Genomic DNA, 15,737 nt, shown 5'->3' with positions numbered 1-15,737 from the left:
CTACGGGATTACAAAAACAATTAATGTAACATATACACAAATAACAAACAATACTAAGCCCAACCATGTGGGTGACACTAAAGTCCTATCTAGGTAGAGTGTCCTCTATGGGCAGTAGTAGGTGGCCTGGAATGTAAGGTGGGATTTAATACTTCCTATATTTCATCCTAGTCACTAGGACATCTACGGGGATTACAAAAACAATTAATGTAACATATACACAAATAACAAACAATACTAAGCCCAACCACGTGGGTGACACAAAAAAAAAACAACTTAACCCACCTTACATTCCAGGCCACCTACTACTGCCCATAGAGGGCGCTATACCTAGATAGGACTTTAGTGTCACTCACGTGGTTGGGCTTAGTATTGTAAGTTTTTGTGTGCATGTTACATTAATTGTTTTTGTAATCCCTGTAGATGTCCTAGTGACTAGGACGAAATATAGGAAGTATTAAATTCTATTTTAATTCTTTTTGAGTGTTGTAAAAAATCCATTAAGCCTCCAACATGATGTCCTCACAGCACTTAAGCCTCTACACACGTATGAAGTGGAAATATGTGCAGAATCTATGAAATAAGACAAATAAAAGTAAAGATAAGACCAGTGGGGGAGGGAAGAAGGAACCCAGAAAACAACAGTAACATACGTATCAGAAAAAACTGTAAAAATAAATCCAATAACAACAACAAAAAAAAAAAAAAGAACAGAAAAATTCATATAGAAAAATCATAGAAAGAATGAAGGATAACAGATGAGAAAAAAAACAAAACAGATATGACAATTACTCAATTATTAGGGATGTTTACATCGAAGCAAGCAATGAATTTTGCATTTTAACATTAAAACTTAAATCAATTTAATTTTACTTGATGTGTTTTTCATGACATAAATGTTAAATAAAAACAAAGTGATGTACAAAATGGTTATGATCAATGCATCTTTATATAACTTGGGCCTTTAGAAACTGAAGAGCACTTAATAAACTTTATGGAACAAAAAAAAATAACACGAGACAATAGTTTAAAACTCATAAATTTCAAACCCCGACTCCTTACAAAGTTCAAGTTTGAAAATAAAGTAGTATGACATTCTTTCATGCTGTTTTTATTTTCAAACATTCCACGATGCAAGTATCTCCAATACTCTGAATAGAAGGACCTATAATGAGACTTGACTTATAATCAATTACTGTACTGCAAATTTAAATAAACTATAAGTATAAATAATATTCATATACATAAATAATTATTCAAAATTTTTCTTTCCAAAATAAATAAATAAATAATAACCAAAACTTACTTCTAGAACTTTCTTTTTTGTTATTGCATTCACTGCACCAGCTAGTACAGTACTAACAGCATTTGTTATTATGCCTCTATTAGATTTTGCAGTTGGTTTTACAAATAACTTGGGACCTGTGTACTCTGCAATGAAAGCTGATGAAGTAGTAGAAGCTGTATCTGATGCACCATCACTAGGTGGACCTGTTCCTTTATTTCGAGCACCAGGAAGAAGTCCCAGGCTTCCAATACTACCTGACGGCAGTTGCGAAGGAGAAGTGGGATGGCGAAGAGAGGAAGAATTCACACTGTTCAGAGAATCTGTATCAATATCATGATAGTCTAAACCTAAAAATATGAAAACAAAAATATTAAGCATCATATGTTTCAAAATTAAGATGTTTGGGAGGCAATCATAATAAGAAGTAGGTCATTGATCCTTTATAAGGCCCAATTAAAATTCTTTTTATATATATGGTATACGTGGTCAAGAAATTTTACTCATTTTCATTCATATTTTAACTTAGCTTAAGTGAACAGCAAAAGCTTTATGACTAACTACTTGCATAACATAATGACCAGCAGATAACTTCATAAAAGGCTATCCTGGGTATCTCTTCAGGACCAAAAGTATTGTTTAAAATGCAAGAATACAAAGTAAAGCAAAGCATGTTTGTAGGACATGCATATCAGCCTATATTATGAAAATGTCACTTCCCAAACTGGTTTTAATATTTATTAAAGTCTCGTTGGTGGTAAGCAGACCTGTGATCAGTATACTCATTCAAATTTTTAGTACTTGCACATACTTCTTGTCTGTCAGAACAGTATATTTAAATAGAATATCTACTGAGGAAAGTGTTATGGGTAATTTTTCATCCTAATTTCAATACCATTGGTTCTGAAAGAGAGTTCCCATAACTTTTTTTTTTTTTTTTTTGTTGTTGATTATATACAGAGGATGATGAAAACGTGTATGGATGCATTTTATCAGGAACATGGCTATGCAGCTTAGAGAAAACAATGCCTGTGGAGGTAACTCTCAATAGTTGAAGTTGCATTCTTGATTTAAAATATCAAAATGGTGCATTTAATAATGAACAGCTACTGAGTTAGCTCCAGTACTTCCATGAATCTCACATCACACTCAGCAGACCTCAATAAAGGTCAAAACTAGACTTGAAAGAATCTGTTGAAATAAAGTAGGCTAATATACACAAATGAAAAAATGTACTTTGCATTATAGGATCATAGGGTAATTTGTATTTAAAAAAAAAAAGAAAAAAAGATGGCTCTTAATATAAAGCATCTGGTAAAAAAAAATGAAAATATTTCATGTACAAATTGTTACCATTCACTTAAACTACAGTAAAAAAAAAAAAGGAGAGGGGGAGTTTAAAATACTTATGCTTTCAATGCAACATTCTTCATACAAAACTCCATTAATGCTAGTACGTGCATACAGTTTGTGTATTTTACTAGTGTTTCTTGAGTTTATAAACTTCACTGTCATTACCTGCTTCAATACAGACTAAAAAATATTCAAAAATAATGATGTTATAAGATACAAAAGAATAACCAGCTAGAGGTTCATTGAGTTAAACAACACCCTCTCTCTCCACCGTTTTCTTGGAACCAAGGCAAGCAGCATAAAGTCAGCTACTCAAACAAACTCCAAATCAACATGCAGAGTTCAAGGTTGGCACCATCAACATATGAAGCATTAACAGAAAAGAAATGGAACTAGCAGAATTATTCAATAAGTACCAGATCAACATAATAAGTGTGACTGAAACAAATAAAACAAAACATGTTGTTCTAAGCAGTAAATACAAGATGTTATATTCAGGAAGTAATGATCATGGAAAAGTAGGAATTGCTATAACATTCAAACAAAATACAGTGATAATATTTCCGAATGGCAGATAATATCTAGTAGAGTGACAGGAGCAAATATCATAATGGAAAATTGGACAATGATACTTATTTGTGAAACCACAGAAGGTTCTACTAAAGAAGAATTGCAGGAATTTTTTGAAGCATTAGAGAAGACAGTTGAGACACAAAGAAAAAGGAAAACTTGGTCCTTGTTGGGGATCTAAACAGCAGAGTTGGAAATCAATACAAGACATATAAAAATGTTTTGGAAAGTTTGGAGAAAAGAGCAAAACTAGTAATAATGGTAAGTGCCTAATGTTTAGGACATGGACTAGTCATTACGAACACAAATTTCTGAAATAAAGATATGCACACATTCACCTGGAGAGAGAAGACACAAGAAATAAGAAAAATCTCACTGACTATGTCATTGTTGATAGCAATATCTTCATGCTGATTCAGTACATGAGAATACAGAGGATTTGAAAAGGAAATGATCACCATTTAGTTTTGGGGGCATGTTCTGTATCCTTTTGAAAAGTGTGTAAGAAAGTTTTTAAAGTTGATAAGCTTTCACAGTAGAATAGCAGACTCACATACACAAATATTATTCAAGAAAAAAAATTCAATAACCAAACCTCGAAGATTCAGTATCAGAACTCTGAAGATAACATCAACTGATACAGCCAAAGAGAGTCATGTGGTGAAATTTACAAGGATAGAAAAATTGGAACTCCATGGTGGACAAAAAAAGGCAATCCAGGAAACGAAGAAGGCATATCAAAAGTTTTGTCAAGTGAGTCAGCACATGTGCTTTGAGAGAATAGAAAAAAATGGAAGAAAGCATAGTAGTATGTAAAACCAGTTCAATGAAAGTAATGGAAAGACTGGTAAGAGCACAGAAAATAAATATCAGGAAGGCAGCAAAATATTCTGGATGCTATTGAAAAAGCTTAGAAATGGAGGAAAGAGCAGTAAACAAAGAATCAGAGATGACAAAGGTGACATGAAAACTGGAGATATTCTTGATGTCTGGAGTAATTAGACCTAAATGAAACAAGCAGTGACATCATGGTGGCAGAAAACATTCAAGAGGAATGCAATCAGGAATACATATCAAAACTTGAGATAAAAAACCCGAGATGTTGAAAAGCAACTAGAATAGATGATATTTAATCACAAATGCTCAAATACGAAAGTATAAAAGTTAAACAGTGGCTACACTTCATTATTCAGATCTGGTTGGAGGATTGAATTTCAGATGATGAAATTCCATCCTCCAACCAGACCTTTCTTCTAAGTATGTGAAATCCTAAAGCAGCAGCTGCTGTTCAACATCCATTCATAGTCTTTTGCTTCAAAGGGCTTAACTTCTTACTCTACTCTTTCATTCCATTCACCTCTGTCCTATGAACAGCCTTTCTCACACCAGTTTTCTACAAACATTAAAACACAGCAATAATTAAAAAAAAAAAAAATTGGACTAAATGTTGAAGGTTTATGATAATTTAAATGGAATTTCATGTGGCTTGAGAATTTGCACAATTAATGTGCATGATAGATGTACATTTTATCAAATCTGAAAAATAGAAATATTTATAAATTGAATTTCATATTGAAAAGAATAACATGTAAGAAAGTTTTAAAGCGAATAAAAGTTGAGCAGCTCTCAGATGTGAACTGTAGACTAAAATACACAAAGATTATTGAAGAAAAAATGAAAGAGTTTGAGAACAGGAACCAAACCTTGGAGATTCAGTGGCAAACTCTGAAGAAAACATTGATTGATTCTGCCAGAGAGGCCTGTGGTGAGGTTGTTTGTAAGGATAAAAAAATCAGAACTCCCTGGTGGACACAGGAAGTTAAAGAGGCAGTGAAGGAAAAGAAGAAAGCATACCAAAAGTTCCTGGCAAATAAGTCAGCTTTTGCTCTTAGAGAATATAGAGACAAATGCAAGAATGCTAAACACTGTGTAAAACTAGCTAAACAAAAGTCATGGGAGGACTTTGGCAAGAATATAGAAAATAAATATCAAGAAGGTGGCAAAATATTCTGGAGGTTGTTGAAGAAACTTAAGAATGGAGGAAAGAGTGCTGTAAAAGGAATTAGAGATGATAAAGGTGACATGAAAATGGGAGAAAAAGATATCCTTGAAGTATGGAGTAATTACTTTGAAAAACTGCTAAATGAAACAAGCAGTGATGACAGCACAGTGGTAAAAAACACTGACCAGGCATGCAGTCAGGAATACATATCCATACTTGAAGTAGAAAAAGCCATCAAAGGCTTGAAATGTGGAAAGGCAGCAGGAGTAGATGATATTCGACCTGAAATGCTGAAGTATGGTGGTATAAGAGTATTACAGTGGCTGCACTGCATAGTTCAGAAAGCCTGGACAGAGGGACGAATTCCCGATGATTGGAGTAGAGCTCTCATAGTACCCATATATAAAAAGGGAAATAAAACTGAATGTGAGAATTACAGAGGTATTTCTCTACTGAGTGTTCCTGGCAAGATCTATGCAAGTATACTTGAGAAACGGTTGAGAAGAATTGTGGAAGAAAAGCTTGGTGAAGAACAAGCTGGATTCAGGCCAAATAGAGGCTGTCAGGATCAGATCTTCACTTTACGACAAATAGTCGAGAAAGCATGGGAATATAACAAAGATCTGTATTTAAGTTTTGTCGATCTGGAAAAGGCATATGACAAGGTGCCAAGAGAGAAGCTATTCAATATGCTGCAGTTATATGGTGTGAATGGGGCATTATACCAAGCAATACTTAGTCTTTATTTGAGTTGTAAGTCAGCAGTCAGAATTGAAGGAAGTACAGGAAGATGGTTTAATGTTAAATCTGGTGTGAGACAAGGATGTACATTATCCCCTCTGTTATTCATTATCTATATGGATCACATTATGAAGGAAAGTGGTATTAAACATGATATCAAAATTGGAGATGTTAATGTCAGCTCTTTGCTTTATGCAGATGATGTTATACTTCTAAATAAATCTGCTACAAGTCTGCAAGATTCTCTGACTAAATTGAATAGCTGTTGTAATAGATATGGTATGAAGGTCAGCAATAAAAAGACAAAGACAATGAAAATAGGCAGAATCATTGAAAATGTCAACTGTGTTGTGAATGGAGAACCTGTGGAACAAGTAAAACATTTCAGCTATTTAGGCACGATTTTTACTGAAGATGGTAAATTAAATATAGAAATAGACAACAGAATCAGCAAAGCTGGTATGGTGGGAAGTCAATTGAATAAATTCATATGGAATAAGAGAGAAATTAGTCGGAACACTAAATTAGCTGTATACAAGACAGTGTTCAAACCAGTTTTAACTTATGGATCTGAGAGCTGGGTCAGAAGTAAAACACTTGACCAAAGACTAGAGACCACAGATATGAGAGTCCTGAGAAAGATTATAGGCGTGAACAGATGGCAACAATGGCAATATCATATTAAAAACGAGGATATTAGGAAAGAACTTGACATTGTCAGCATCCAGGAATGCGTTAGCAGAGCTAATCTCAGGTGGTATGGTCACTTAAATAGAATGGGCGAGGAAAGATTAGCAAAACAAGTGTTCTCTGCCAGGGTGGCAGCAAAACGACCCAGAGGAAGGCCAAGATATAGGTGGATTGATACGATACAAAGTGCTTTAGACGATAGAAATATAAGATCTGATAATGTTGGAGTCTTGACAAGTAACAGACTGATTTGGAGGAAAATTGTAGATAGGAAATTAATAATGATGTAATTTTTTTCATGTAGTACTATCATATCCTGTACACCCCTTGAGGGTACATGGCAGGAATTTGATGATGATGATGATGATGATGAAAAATAGAAATGGATCTGTTGTGGGAATGATAGTTGCATATTTCAATCTGGCACACAATAGTGCTAGATAATGCAGTATCCCAAGATACATATATGTTGCACAGAGTTGGTAGTAATGATAAGTGTAGATGTTCTAATTGATGAGATTAAGGAAACATGGTTGATAGTAATGATTATGCTAATGTCATTACCTAATGATGTCCCTTCATTAGATAAAACACAAATCTATATTCAGTTAATATTAATGAAAGATTGTAATGAATTGGCTTATTAAATTTATTTAGCACTTTTTTTTCTGCATAATGCATACATTTCATTGGAGCCTTATATATCGAACACAACACAACGCATATCCTTTGGTCAAAAAGACCTAAGTTCAAATCCCATTTAGGACATGAGGAACTTTTATAAAGGCTTTTCAATTGAAAGCAAGTTAACTAGTCTCCAATCAAGATTAGTGTTTCTCTTTTGACTGACTTTCATATAAACCTTTCCTGGCATAAACACATCATGTCTACAGCCTGCTCAGCCTCCTAGAACTTTACATCATATTTCACTGAAAACACTACTTCATCTGTACAGCTCCTAACAACTCCATGCACAGTGAAATCAAAATAGTATTGCTATTTCCATCATTTCACAACTAGCCATTCCTCCAGGTGGCACCTGCATCAGAATACATGATGCTGGAGCCTTGTGACAATGTTCATATAAAATTGCTGATCAATGGACAAGGGATGTGATCTGAGTCTTTAAAAAGGCATGGTTGTTAGGTCCAGCTGAAGGGGGGGGGGACATTTTCTAGGAAATTGCCAATCCTGTAGGCTGTCTGAGGAGTGCTGTAGCACTCTTCAGACAACCATGCACAGTGCTCCACTGAGCTGGCTCAAATCATTCCTCTCCATCCTTTTATTCATGTAAGAACATGAGCAACTACTCATCAACTTTTATAAGGTGTTCCAAGAGTGTAAGGATATTGGACAGAACAATGTCACCAGGCCAGTGGTGGGCACCTGTGTTTCACTGATACTCATGGTGAATGCAGATTGTCCTGCCTTGTATAAGCCTATAGATTAAAAACTGGAAAGGCTAACATTGGAATTAAACCAGAGAATGAATGGCCATATTTCTCAGACCACAATCCAACATACCTTCTTCCACATGAACCTCCAAAGTAAATGCTCAGTCAGGATACTCTCTGCTTATGCCTAATAATCAATGAATACATCTGTAGTTTGCATCTGGGATGCCATTAAAGACTGGAAAAAAAGCTGTCTTTTTTCAGATGAATCTCAAATCCAGTTGTGCCACCATCCATTATGGTGGTCATATTTTGACGGGATAATGTATAAATCCCAAATCTTAAAATACAGTTCTTGCATTTGATGTAGCACTCAAAACCTTCCTGAATGCTTGATTAGATCCAGAAGAGGCTTTCTGTTAATAAATGACCCCCTCTACCCTCTCTCTCTCTCTAATGGACTCCATCCAGATATTTTTTCATAGAAGCTCTGTTTCTCCATTGTCTTTTTAATAGGTATTTTCTTGGGCAGCGCTCCTCTGAACTGACCAAAACCATTCCTCTCCATTATTTTCTTCATTTAAGAAGATGAGCAATTGCTCATTAACTTTAAACATTTCAGCTCCAAACTTACTGAACCATCTTCTCATTCTTTTATTTGAAACAACCTTCAACATACTATTCCAAAGGACTATAATCCCAAGCTATACAAAACACATCAGCAGATTCCTTCATTCTTTGTAATCACTTACCCAAAACATTTGGCACTATAGATTTTATGACCACTTGTATGTGATTATATATAAAAAACAATATTATTTTGAAAAATTATTAAATGAAATAAGAAGTGACAGAACAGTGGTAGAAAATATGCAAAAGGAATGTAACATTTTGAGTGAGTATTGAAGGTAGGGAAAAGCTGAGAAAAATTGTGGAAGAAAAACGCGCGAAGAATAATTTGAGTTAAGACCAAATAGGTAGTCAGGATCAGATTTTTACTTCGTGACAAATAGTCAAGAAATCAATGGAGTATAGCATAGATCTGTATTTAAGTTTTGTCATTATCAACAAATTCCTGATATGTACCTCAGGGGTATACAGGATAAGATAATACTGTATGAAAAGTTTACATCATTAACTTCCTACTGACAATTTCCTTCAAATTAATGTGTGATTTCTCAGGACCACAGCATTATCATATCTTATATTTCATTCTTCTATGAATGAAATTCTTCTTACTGTATCAGTCCACTTAGATCTTATTCTTAACTTTTCTTCTCCTTCTGTTTGAGTGACCATACCACTATACAGTAATTTTGCTCACCTATTTCTGAATGGTAACAATGTCAAGCTCCTTGTTAGCATTCAGGAATATGTGAGTAGAGCTAACCTAAGGTGATATGGTCATCTAAACAGAGAAGAGGTTATCAAAACAGGTTTGTTGCCAGGATAGCGAGAAAAAGACATGATCTAGTCGTATTGATATATAGTAAGAAATATCTTTTAAGTTTTGTAGATGTGGAAAAAACATTTGATAAGGTGCTGAGAGAAAAGGTATTAAATATTATATGGCATAGAATTTTGGACATTCTACCAAGCAGTATATAACCTGTGCTTAAATTGTTTGTTAGCAGATAAAAGTGAAGAATATAGAGAAAGATGGTTTAGTGTAAAGCATGGATAAATGCCATCCCACCCTTATTATTAATTTAGCTATATTGGTATTGATTATTTTATGAAGAAAAACAGCATCATCAAATTCCTGATATGTACTCTCAAGGGTTGTACAGAATGCTACGATAACATTACATGATTACTCATTTTCAAGTAACAATAGTGTCCCACCGCATACACCAGAAGTAAAACCTGTAAAAAATTGATGCATGTGTGAACAAATATCCTAATATTGTCAGATCTTATATTTTGGTCTTACTGCCATCCTAGCATCAAACACATTATTAATCCTTCATCTCACACTATAAGTGACTCTATCATCTTAGATTAGCTGTTTATGCATTCTTGAATGCTAACAATGTCAGGTTCCTTCCCAATAGCTTCATTTTTAATGTGACAGATCATTCAGTGATCTGTTCACTTCCCTGATTTCTCTGAGCTTTCATATCTGTATATGAGAGCTCAGATTCAAGCTGTTTCATTTCATGCTGCAGTTTTCCAATGGTTCATAATGGGCCCTTAAGCATCCATAACTGTCCAAGGTATCTCTAGATTTCATAACCATGAATGAGTTCAGGATAAGATGGCTAGTCCTATGCCAATAAGTATGCTTTTATATGTAAATTGTGTGTGTGTGTTCTGCTGGCCAAATTGCTGAATGCAGGATTAAAAATCCAAGTTTCTCCTTCACCTTCACTTGAAAGGTTCTGATAAAGATTCTTCGCATCCTATTTGATGGGATTCAAACCCAGGTCTTTCCAACTGAAGGGTTGTCAAAATCAACTGAGCTATGGAGGCTTCATCTGCTAGATTTGTTAAAGCTCTTATTCAGTCAGTTACTGAATTCTGCAGAACTTCAGTGAATTTCATTTGCAAAATTATCACCATCATTATCATCAGATCTATGGAATTAAATGATTCATCATGGGAAGTCTGCCACACACACACACAGACAGTTCATCATGCTGTGACTTAAACATATTCATTGTCTCTACACCCATTACACTTTAAGGCAGTGCATTTCAACCAACCCTGGATCAGAGTTTTCTATGAAAAATGTGATCCACATTAATCCAGTAAAAACCCCTTATCAACTTATATGTCTCACATCCTTTTCATCCATCTCTCCACTAGGAAATGCAAATTGCATTCCCTCAATCTGTCTTCTTACTCAACATTCCAGAAACTACCTTAGTCAATCATCTCTAAACCATTTCCATCTCTCCATCTTTTTGAAAACCAGATGACCAAATCAGTGCACAGTAATCCACATCCATGTGAAGTCTGATAACGCCTTATACAATGGAATCATAACATCCTTACTCCCATATGTTAATGTTCTCTGAATCAGTGCCATAATTTGCTGTGCTATCCTCACAATTTTAGCAAAATGTCCCTGAAATTTCAGTCCTATCCACCAACATCCCCAGATCCCTCATCTCCTCCACCACTTCTAAAATATCCCATCACCACCAATCTTATGCTCTGCATCCCATCTGTGCTTCTTAAACTTTAAAACCTTACACTCTGCTATATTAAACTGGTAGTAATTCCATTCATTCACCCATTCACAAGGTCTATTCAAGTCCCCTTGCAAGGCTACAATATCTGTTCTGCTCTTCATAATTCTTCCAAATTTCACATCATCATCTGACAACAACTGTATATCACCATTCAAGCCCTTTCCAATATCATTTACATACAAATTAAACACCAATGTCCCACAAACAGACCCTGAGGGCACACCACCAGCGACTTTCTCATTCATTCCATACACAACTTGCTGATATCTATCAGATACCCAATCTTCAATTCAGTGCACTAATCTATTATCCAACCCCCATCTGTTCCAGTTTAACTACCAGCATGTCATGTGGGAGTCTATCAAAGGCTTTAGCAAAATCCAAATATAATGCTGTGTATGTATCTGCTTTGTCCAATACATTTGTCACCTTGTTATAATGAGTAAGTAGATTGCTAAAAACAAGATCATCCTTTAGCAAATCCATGTCGTCGATAAAATAGAATGTTACTCTCAACCAATTCTGAATTCAGGTCTTTACTGACCACCTCTCTAGAGAGAGGCATCTACTAAGGACCAGGAGTAAGTTAAAGCTGTTGTTAACTCACTGGAATATTCTATCAAGACACGTGGTGATATACCATCAGTTCCTTCAAGCCTTAGTGAGATCAAGTTTACTCAATTACTCATATACCTACTGCTCACTCACTGTCAGTGGCTCCTCCTTTACCACTGGTTAAGTTCTGCATTTTACCTTCATGAGAATGAAGAGAAAATTAATGCCTCATTTACAGTAACATTGTCTGATGAAATAATCAAATCCAAGATCCTTGTGTATCCTTTGTTACATACTGTCTAAGGCAGTTATCCCTCAAAAACTTTTAAAAAATTCATTCTTTTTGTTTCCAAATGCTCTCTTTTCACTCCAATCTATATTACCATAATGAAAATCATTCTTCCACCCTTTTCTTATTAGTTAGATCATTTTGCCAATACATTTCCTTCTCACTGCCTTTCACATTTGCTTTATGCAGATGATGTTATATTTCTAAATAAATCTGCTACAAGTCTGCAAGATTCCCTGACTAAATTGAATAACTGATGTATTAGATATGGTATGAAGATCAGCAATAAAAAGACAAGGACAATGAAAATAATCAGAATCGTTGAAAATGTCAACTGCATTGTGAACTGAGAACCTGTGGAACAAGTAAAACATTTCAGCTACTTAGGCACGATTTTTAGTGAAGATGGTAAATTAAATATGGAAATAGACAACAGAATCAACAAAGCTGGTATGGTAGGAAGTCAATTGAATAAATTCATATGGAATAAGAGAGAAATTAGCTGTATACAAGACAGTGTTCAAACCAGTTTTAACTTATAGATCTGAGAGTTGGGTCAGAAGCAAAACACTTGACCAAAGACTAGAGACCACAGATATGAGAGTCCTGAGAAAGATCAGGAGTGAAAACAGATGGCATCAATGGCAATATTATATTAAAAACGAAGATATTAGGAAAGAACTTGACATTGTCAGCATCCAGGAATGCGTTAGCAGAGCTAATCTCAGATGTATGGTCACTTAAACAGAATGGAATAGGAAAGATTAGCAAAACAAATGTTCTCCGCCAGGTTGGCTGGAAAACGACCCAGAGGAAGACCAAGATATAGGTGGATTGATATGGTACAAAGTGCCTTAGACGATAGAAACATAAAATGTTGGAGTCTTGACAAGTAACAGACTGATTTGGAGAAAAATTGTAGATAGGAAGTTAGTAATGATGTAAATTTTTCATGCAGTACTATCATATCCTGTACACCCCTTGAGGGTATATGGCAAGAATTTGATGATAATGATAGTAACACCCAACTAGATATTTCATTCTGTTCACCTCCACACTATACTGCCTCAAAACCACTGCCATTATTTGCCACAAAACCACCTTTCATCTCCATCGTAGATGAGAATAATTCCTTTGCTACTATCAGTAGCACTCCTCTTCCCTTTCTACCATGTCTATCTTGACAAACAAGTCTCACTAACCCGACTCATAGTGTTTCCCTGTTTGTCTTGCATTCCTTCACTCTAATTCTCTTCACACATGCCACCCACCTCTTCATTTACAAGCTCTCCTACTCTACTTTTCTGCTCTTTCCACCTCTTACTTCCTTAAGTCTTCCATTCACTTCAGTTATTTCTCTCTCTTTCTCCCCCCCATCTCTCTTGTAGTAATAGTTCTTCCAGCTGACTCATCTCTTTTATACAGCTCCATCTGTCCCTGAAATTCATCCTACACATTCACAAAAATGAATTCCTTTCTCCTCACACAACTTTGCTAGTATCCCATTCATAATCTTTGCTCACTGTCTCAACTCCTCATTATCATACCTGGGCAACATGGACTACCTTTCCTACCACATTGTTATCTTTTACTCTCTTTATCAACTCCTGATATATATTCTTATATTCTCCTTGTTGCCATCCAGATCATAATAGAGATCAAGTTGAATATTCCAATTTTTATGACAAGTTTAGTGCTACTTTTCTTCATAATGTGATCCATATAGATAATGAAAAAATGTATAGATAGTGCCTTGTCATGCACTTGATTACATCAAACCATTTTCCAGTATCTCCTTCAGTTCAACTTAAATATAACTATGTAGTGCTTTGTATAATGTCCCATTTACCCCATATAATGTTTCTGAACAGTTTTTCTCTTAGCACCCTTTGATATGCCTTTCCTAAATCTGCAAAACTTAAACATACATCTCACATCTTGTAATTCTTACACTGTTCTTCCCCCCCCCCCCCCCCAATCTTTTTTTATAGATGGGTATAATGAATATCTGACCTGGAAACCTTCTGACTAGGCTTTCTGAATTATGTACAAATTTTATAGTTCTATATTTGAGAGTATTTCTCACTGGATATTATCCTTTCCATCTGCCTTTCCACATTCAGGTTTCTTATAGCTTCTACCTCAAGTATTGATGCATAACTTCTGATTTCTCTTGCAGATTTTCTACCACTGTTCTATCATAGTTCCTTTCATTCTCATTAACAATCTTTCAAAGTTCCTACAGAAATCCAGGATATCTTAAGTTTTTATGCCATATTTATCATCTCTTTTGAAGATGGCAGAACGTTTTGCCATCTTCATAATATTTATTTTCTATATTCTTACCAAGTTATTTTCATGACTTGTGTAGCTACTGTTATACATAACTTTTTTTTTTTTTTTTTTTTACATTTTTATTTTGTTTTATCTCAGGATCTCTGCTGACTTTATTATGAAGTCAGCTGCTCAGACATACTTGATTTTTGCCTTAATTTTAAAGCTCTTTTGCAGTTTCGTTTGACAAATGCTGGTCATATTAATCAGTAGTATAATATCAATTTTTGTTATGTCCTGCTGACAGGAATCAGCAAGAAGAACATATGTGATACATTTATAATGCCACAATGGGGAGTCAGAAATTAATCTGGATATTTCATATCAATCTATGCATCTTCTATGTAACTCATAACAAGAGGTTTATACATCCATTCAAAGTTGTCAAGTTAATTTATAAACATCCTGTATATATTAAAAAAAAACTATATATGAAATGCAAAAGAAACTATTGCCTAAATATTTAAGCTTTAAAATTAAAAATATATTTAAGCAGTTACCAATACACTGTAGGAGGATGGTCATATAACAGTGTATGGGGTATTACTATATATTTGAACTGTGGGTAGTTCTTAAATCAACAGATGCATACCATCTCTGTTACATTAATTGTCAGAAATGCTATTAGTGAACTTTTCTTACTCATATGTTTGACTGACAGTTGAGTATACTTGTAGGTTATATGTTACTGAAGAGTATAAAAACCAGAATACCTCCTAAAATAAGATGAGAATTCCTATTCACTCCAAGCTGGTAATCAAGTGAAGGTGTATTGCTACTGGAACCACCACTGCTATGAACAGATTTTGGTCTTGGCTTAGATCCTGATCTGTAAACAAAAAGAATAAAAGCAATTAATTATGGTGAAAATCAATTTTTTACAAGTTAATAGTATTTCATTTACAGTATGATGCTGTTGTCACCTTATAAGATTAATTTCTTCATATACAATATGAACTCACACATATATCAACTAGTTAAGAAAGGGAATGACACAATGTTTTCTAAAATTATGATGTACCAGTTGTCTCAATGAAACAGCAAATTTACCCAAAAAATGCATGATGCAGCAGAAAGAATTATTTGTATAACATTTACTAAACCTCACCTTCAGCAGAAATTATTTTAATTTGATCTCACAGACATCATATAATACAGAGAGTCTAACTGATTCATCTATTCAACTGTTATATAAATAATTCCCATAATCTAAGCACTTGATTCCCAAATCTTTGATGGTGAGAAATGGCCAAATGTGTAAAACTAAAATGGCTATAAAAACTTCACAGAGCAAAAAAAATTACTGGCATTTAATAAGCATAACCAT

General features: G+C 34.6%; 1 protein-coding gene across 3 annotated transcripts in view; it reads right to left on the bottom strand.

The window, feature by feature from the left end:
• The window catches only part of Patronin (calmodulin-regulated spectrin-associated protein patronin), a 358,788-nt gene that overhangs the window by 49,112 nt on the left and 293,939 nt on the right, over positions 1–15,737 (bottom strand). For all 3 annotated transcript variants that reach the window (XM_090407071.1, XM_090407073.1, XM_090407072.1), the window contains 2 exons: positions 15,124–15,239; positions 1,307–1,635 (listed from right to left, as the gene is read on the bottom strand). In XM_090407071.1, the coding sequence (XP_090263197.1) occupies positions 1,307–1,635; positions 15,124–15,239 (445 nt within the window). The remainder of the gene's footprint in view (positions 1–1,306; positions 1,636–15,123; positions 15,240–15,737) is intronic.

The sequence above is a fragment of the Typopeltis vanoorti genome, chromosome 17 (assembly GCF_054136105.1).
Source record: "Typopeltis vanoorti isolate ZY-2024b chromosome 17, IOZ_Tvanoo_1.0, whole genome shotgun sequence".
In the NCBI taxonomy this organism is placed as follows: Eukaryota; Metazoa; Arthropoda; class Arachnida; order Uropygi; family Thelyphonidae; genus Typopeltis; species Typopeltis vanoorti.
Note: the sequence above shows the minus strand (reverse complement) of the source record. Positions and strands in the feature narration are given on the sequence as shown.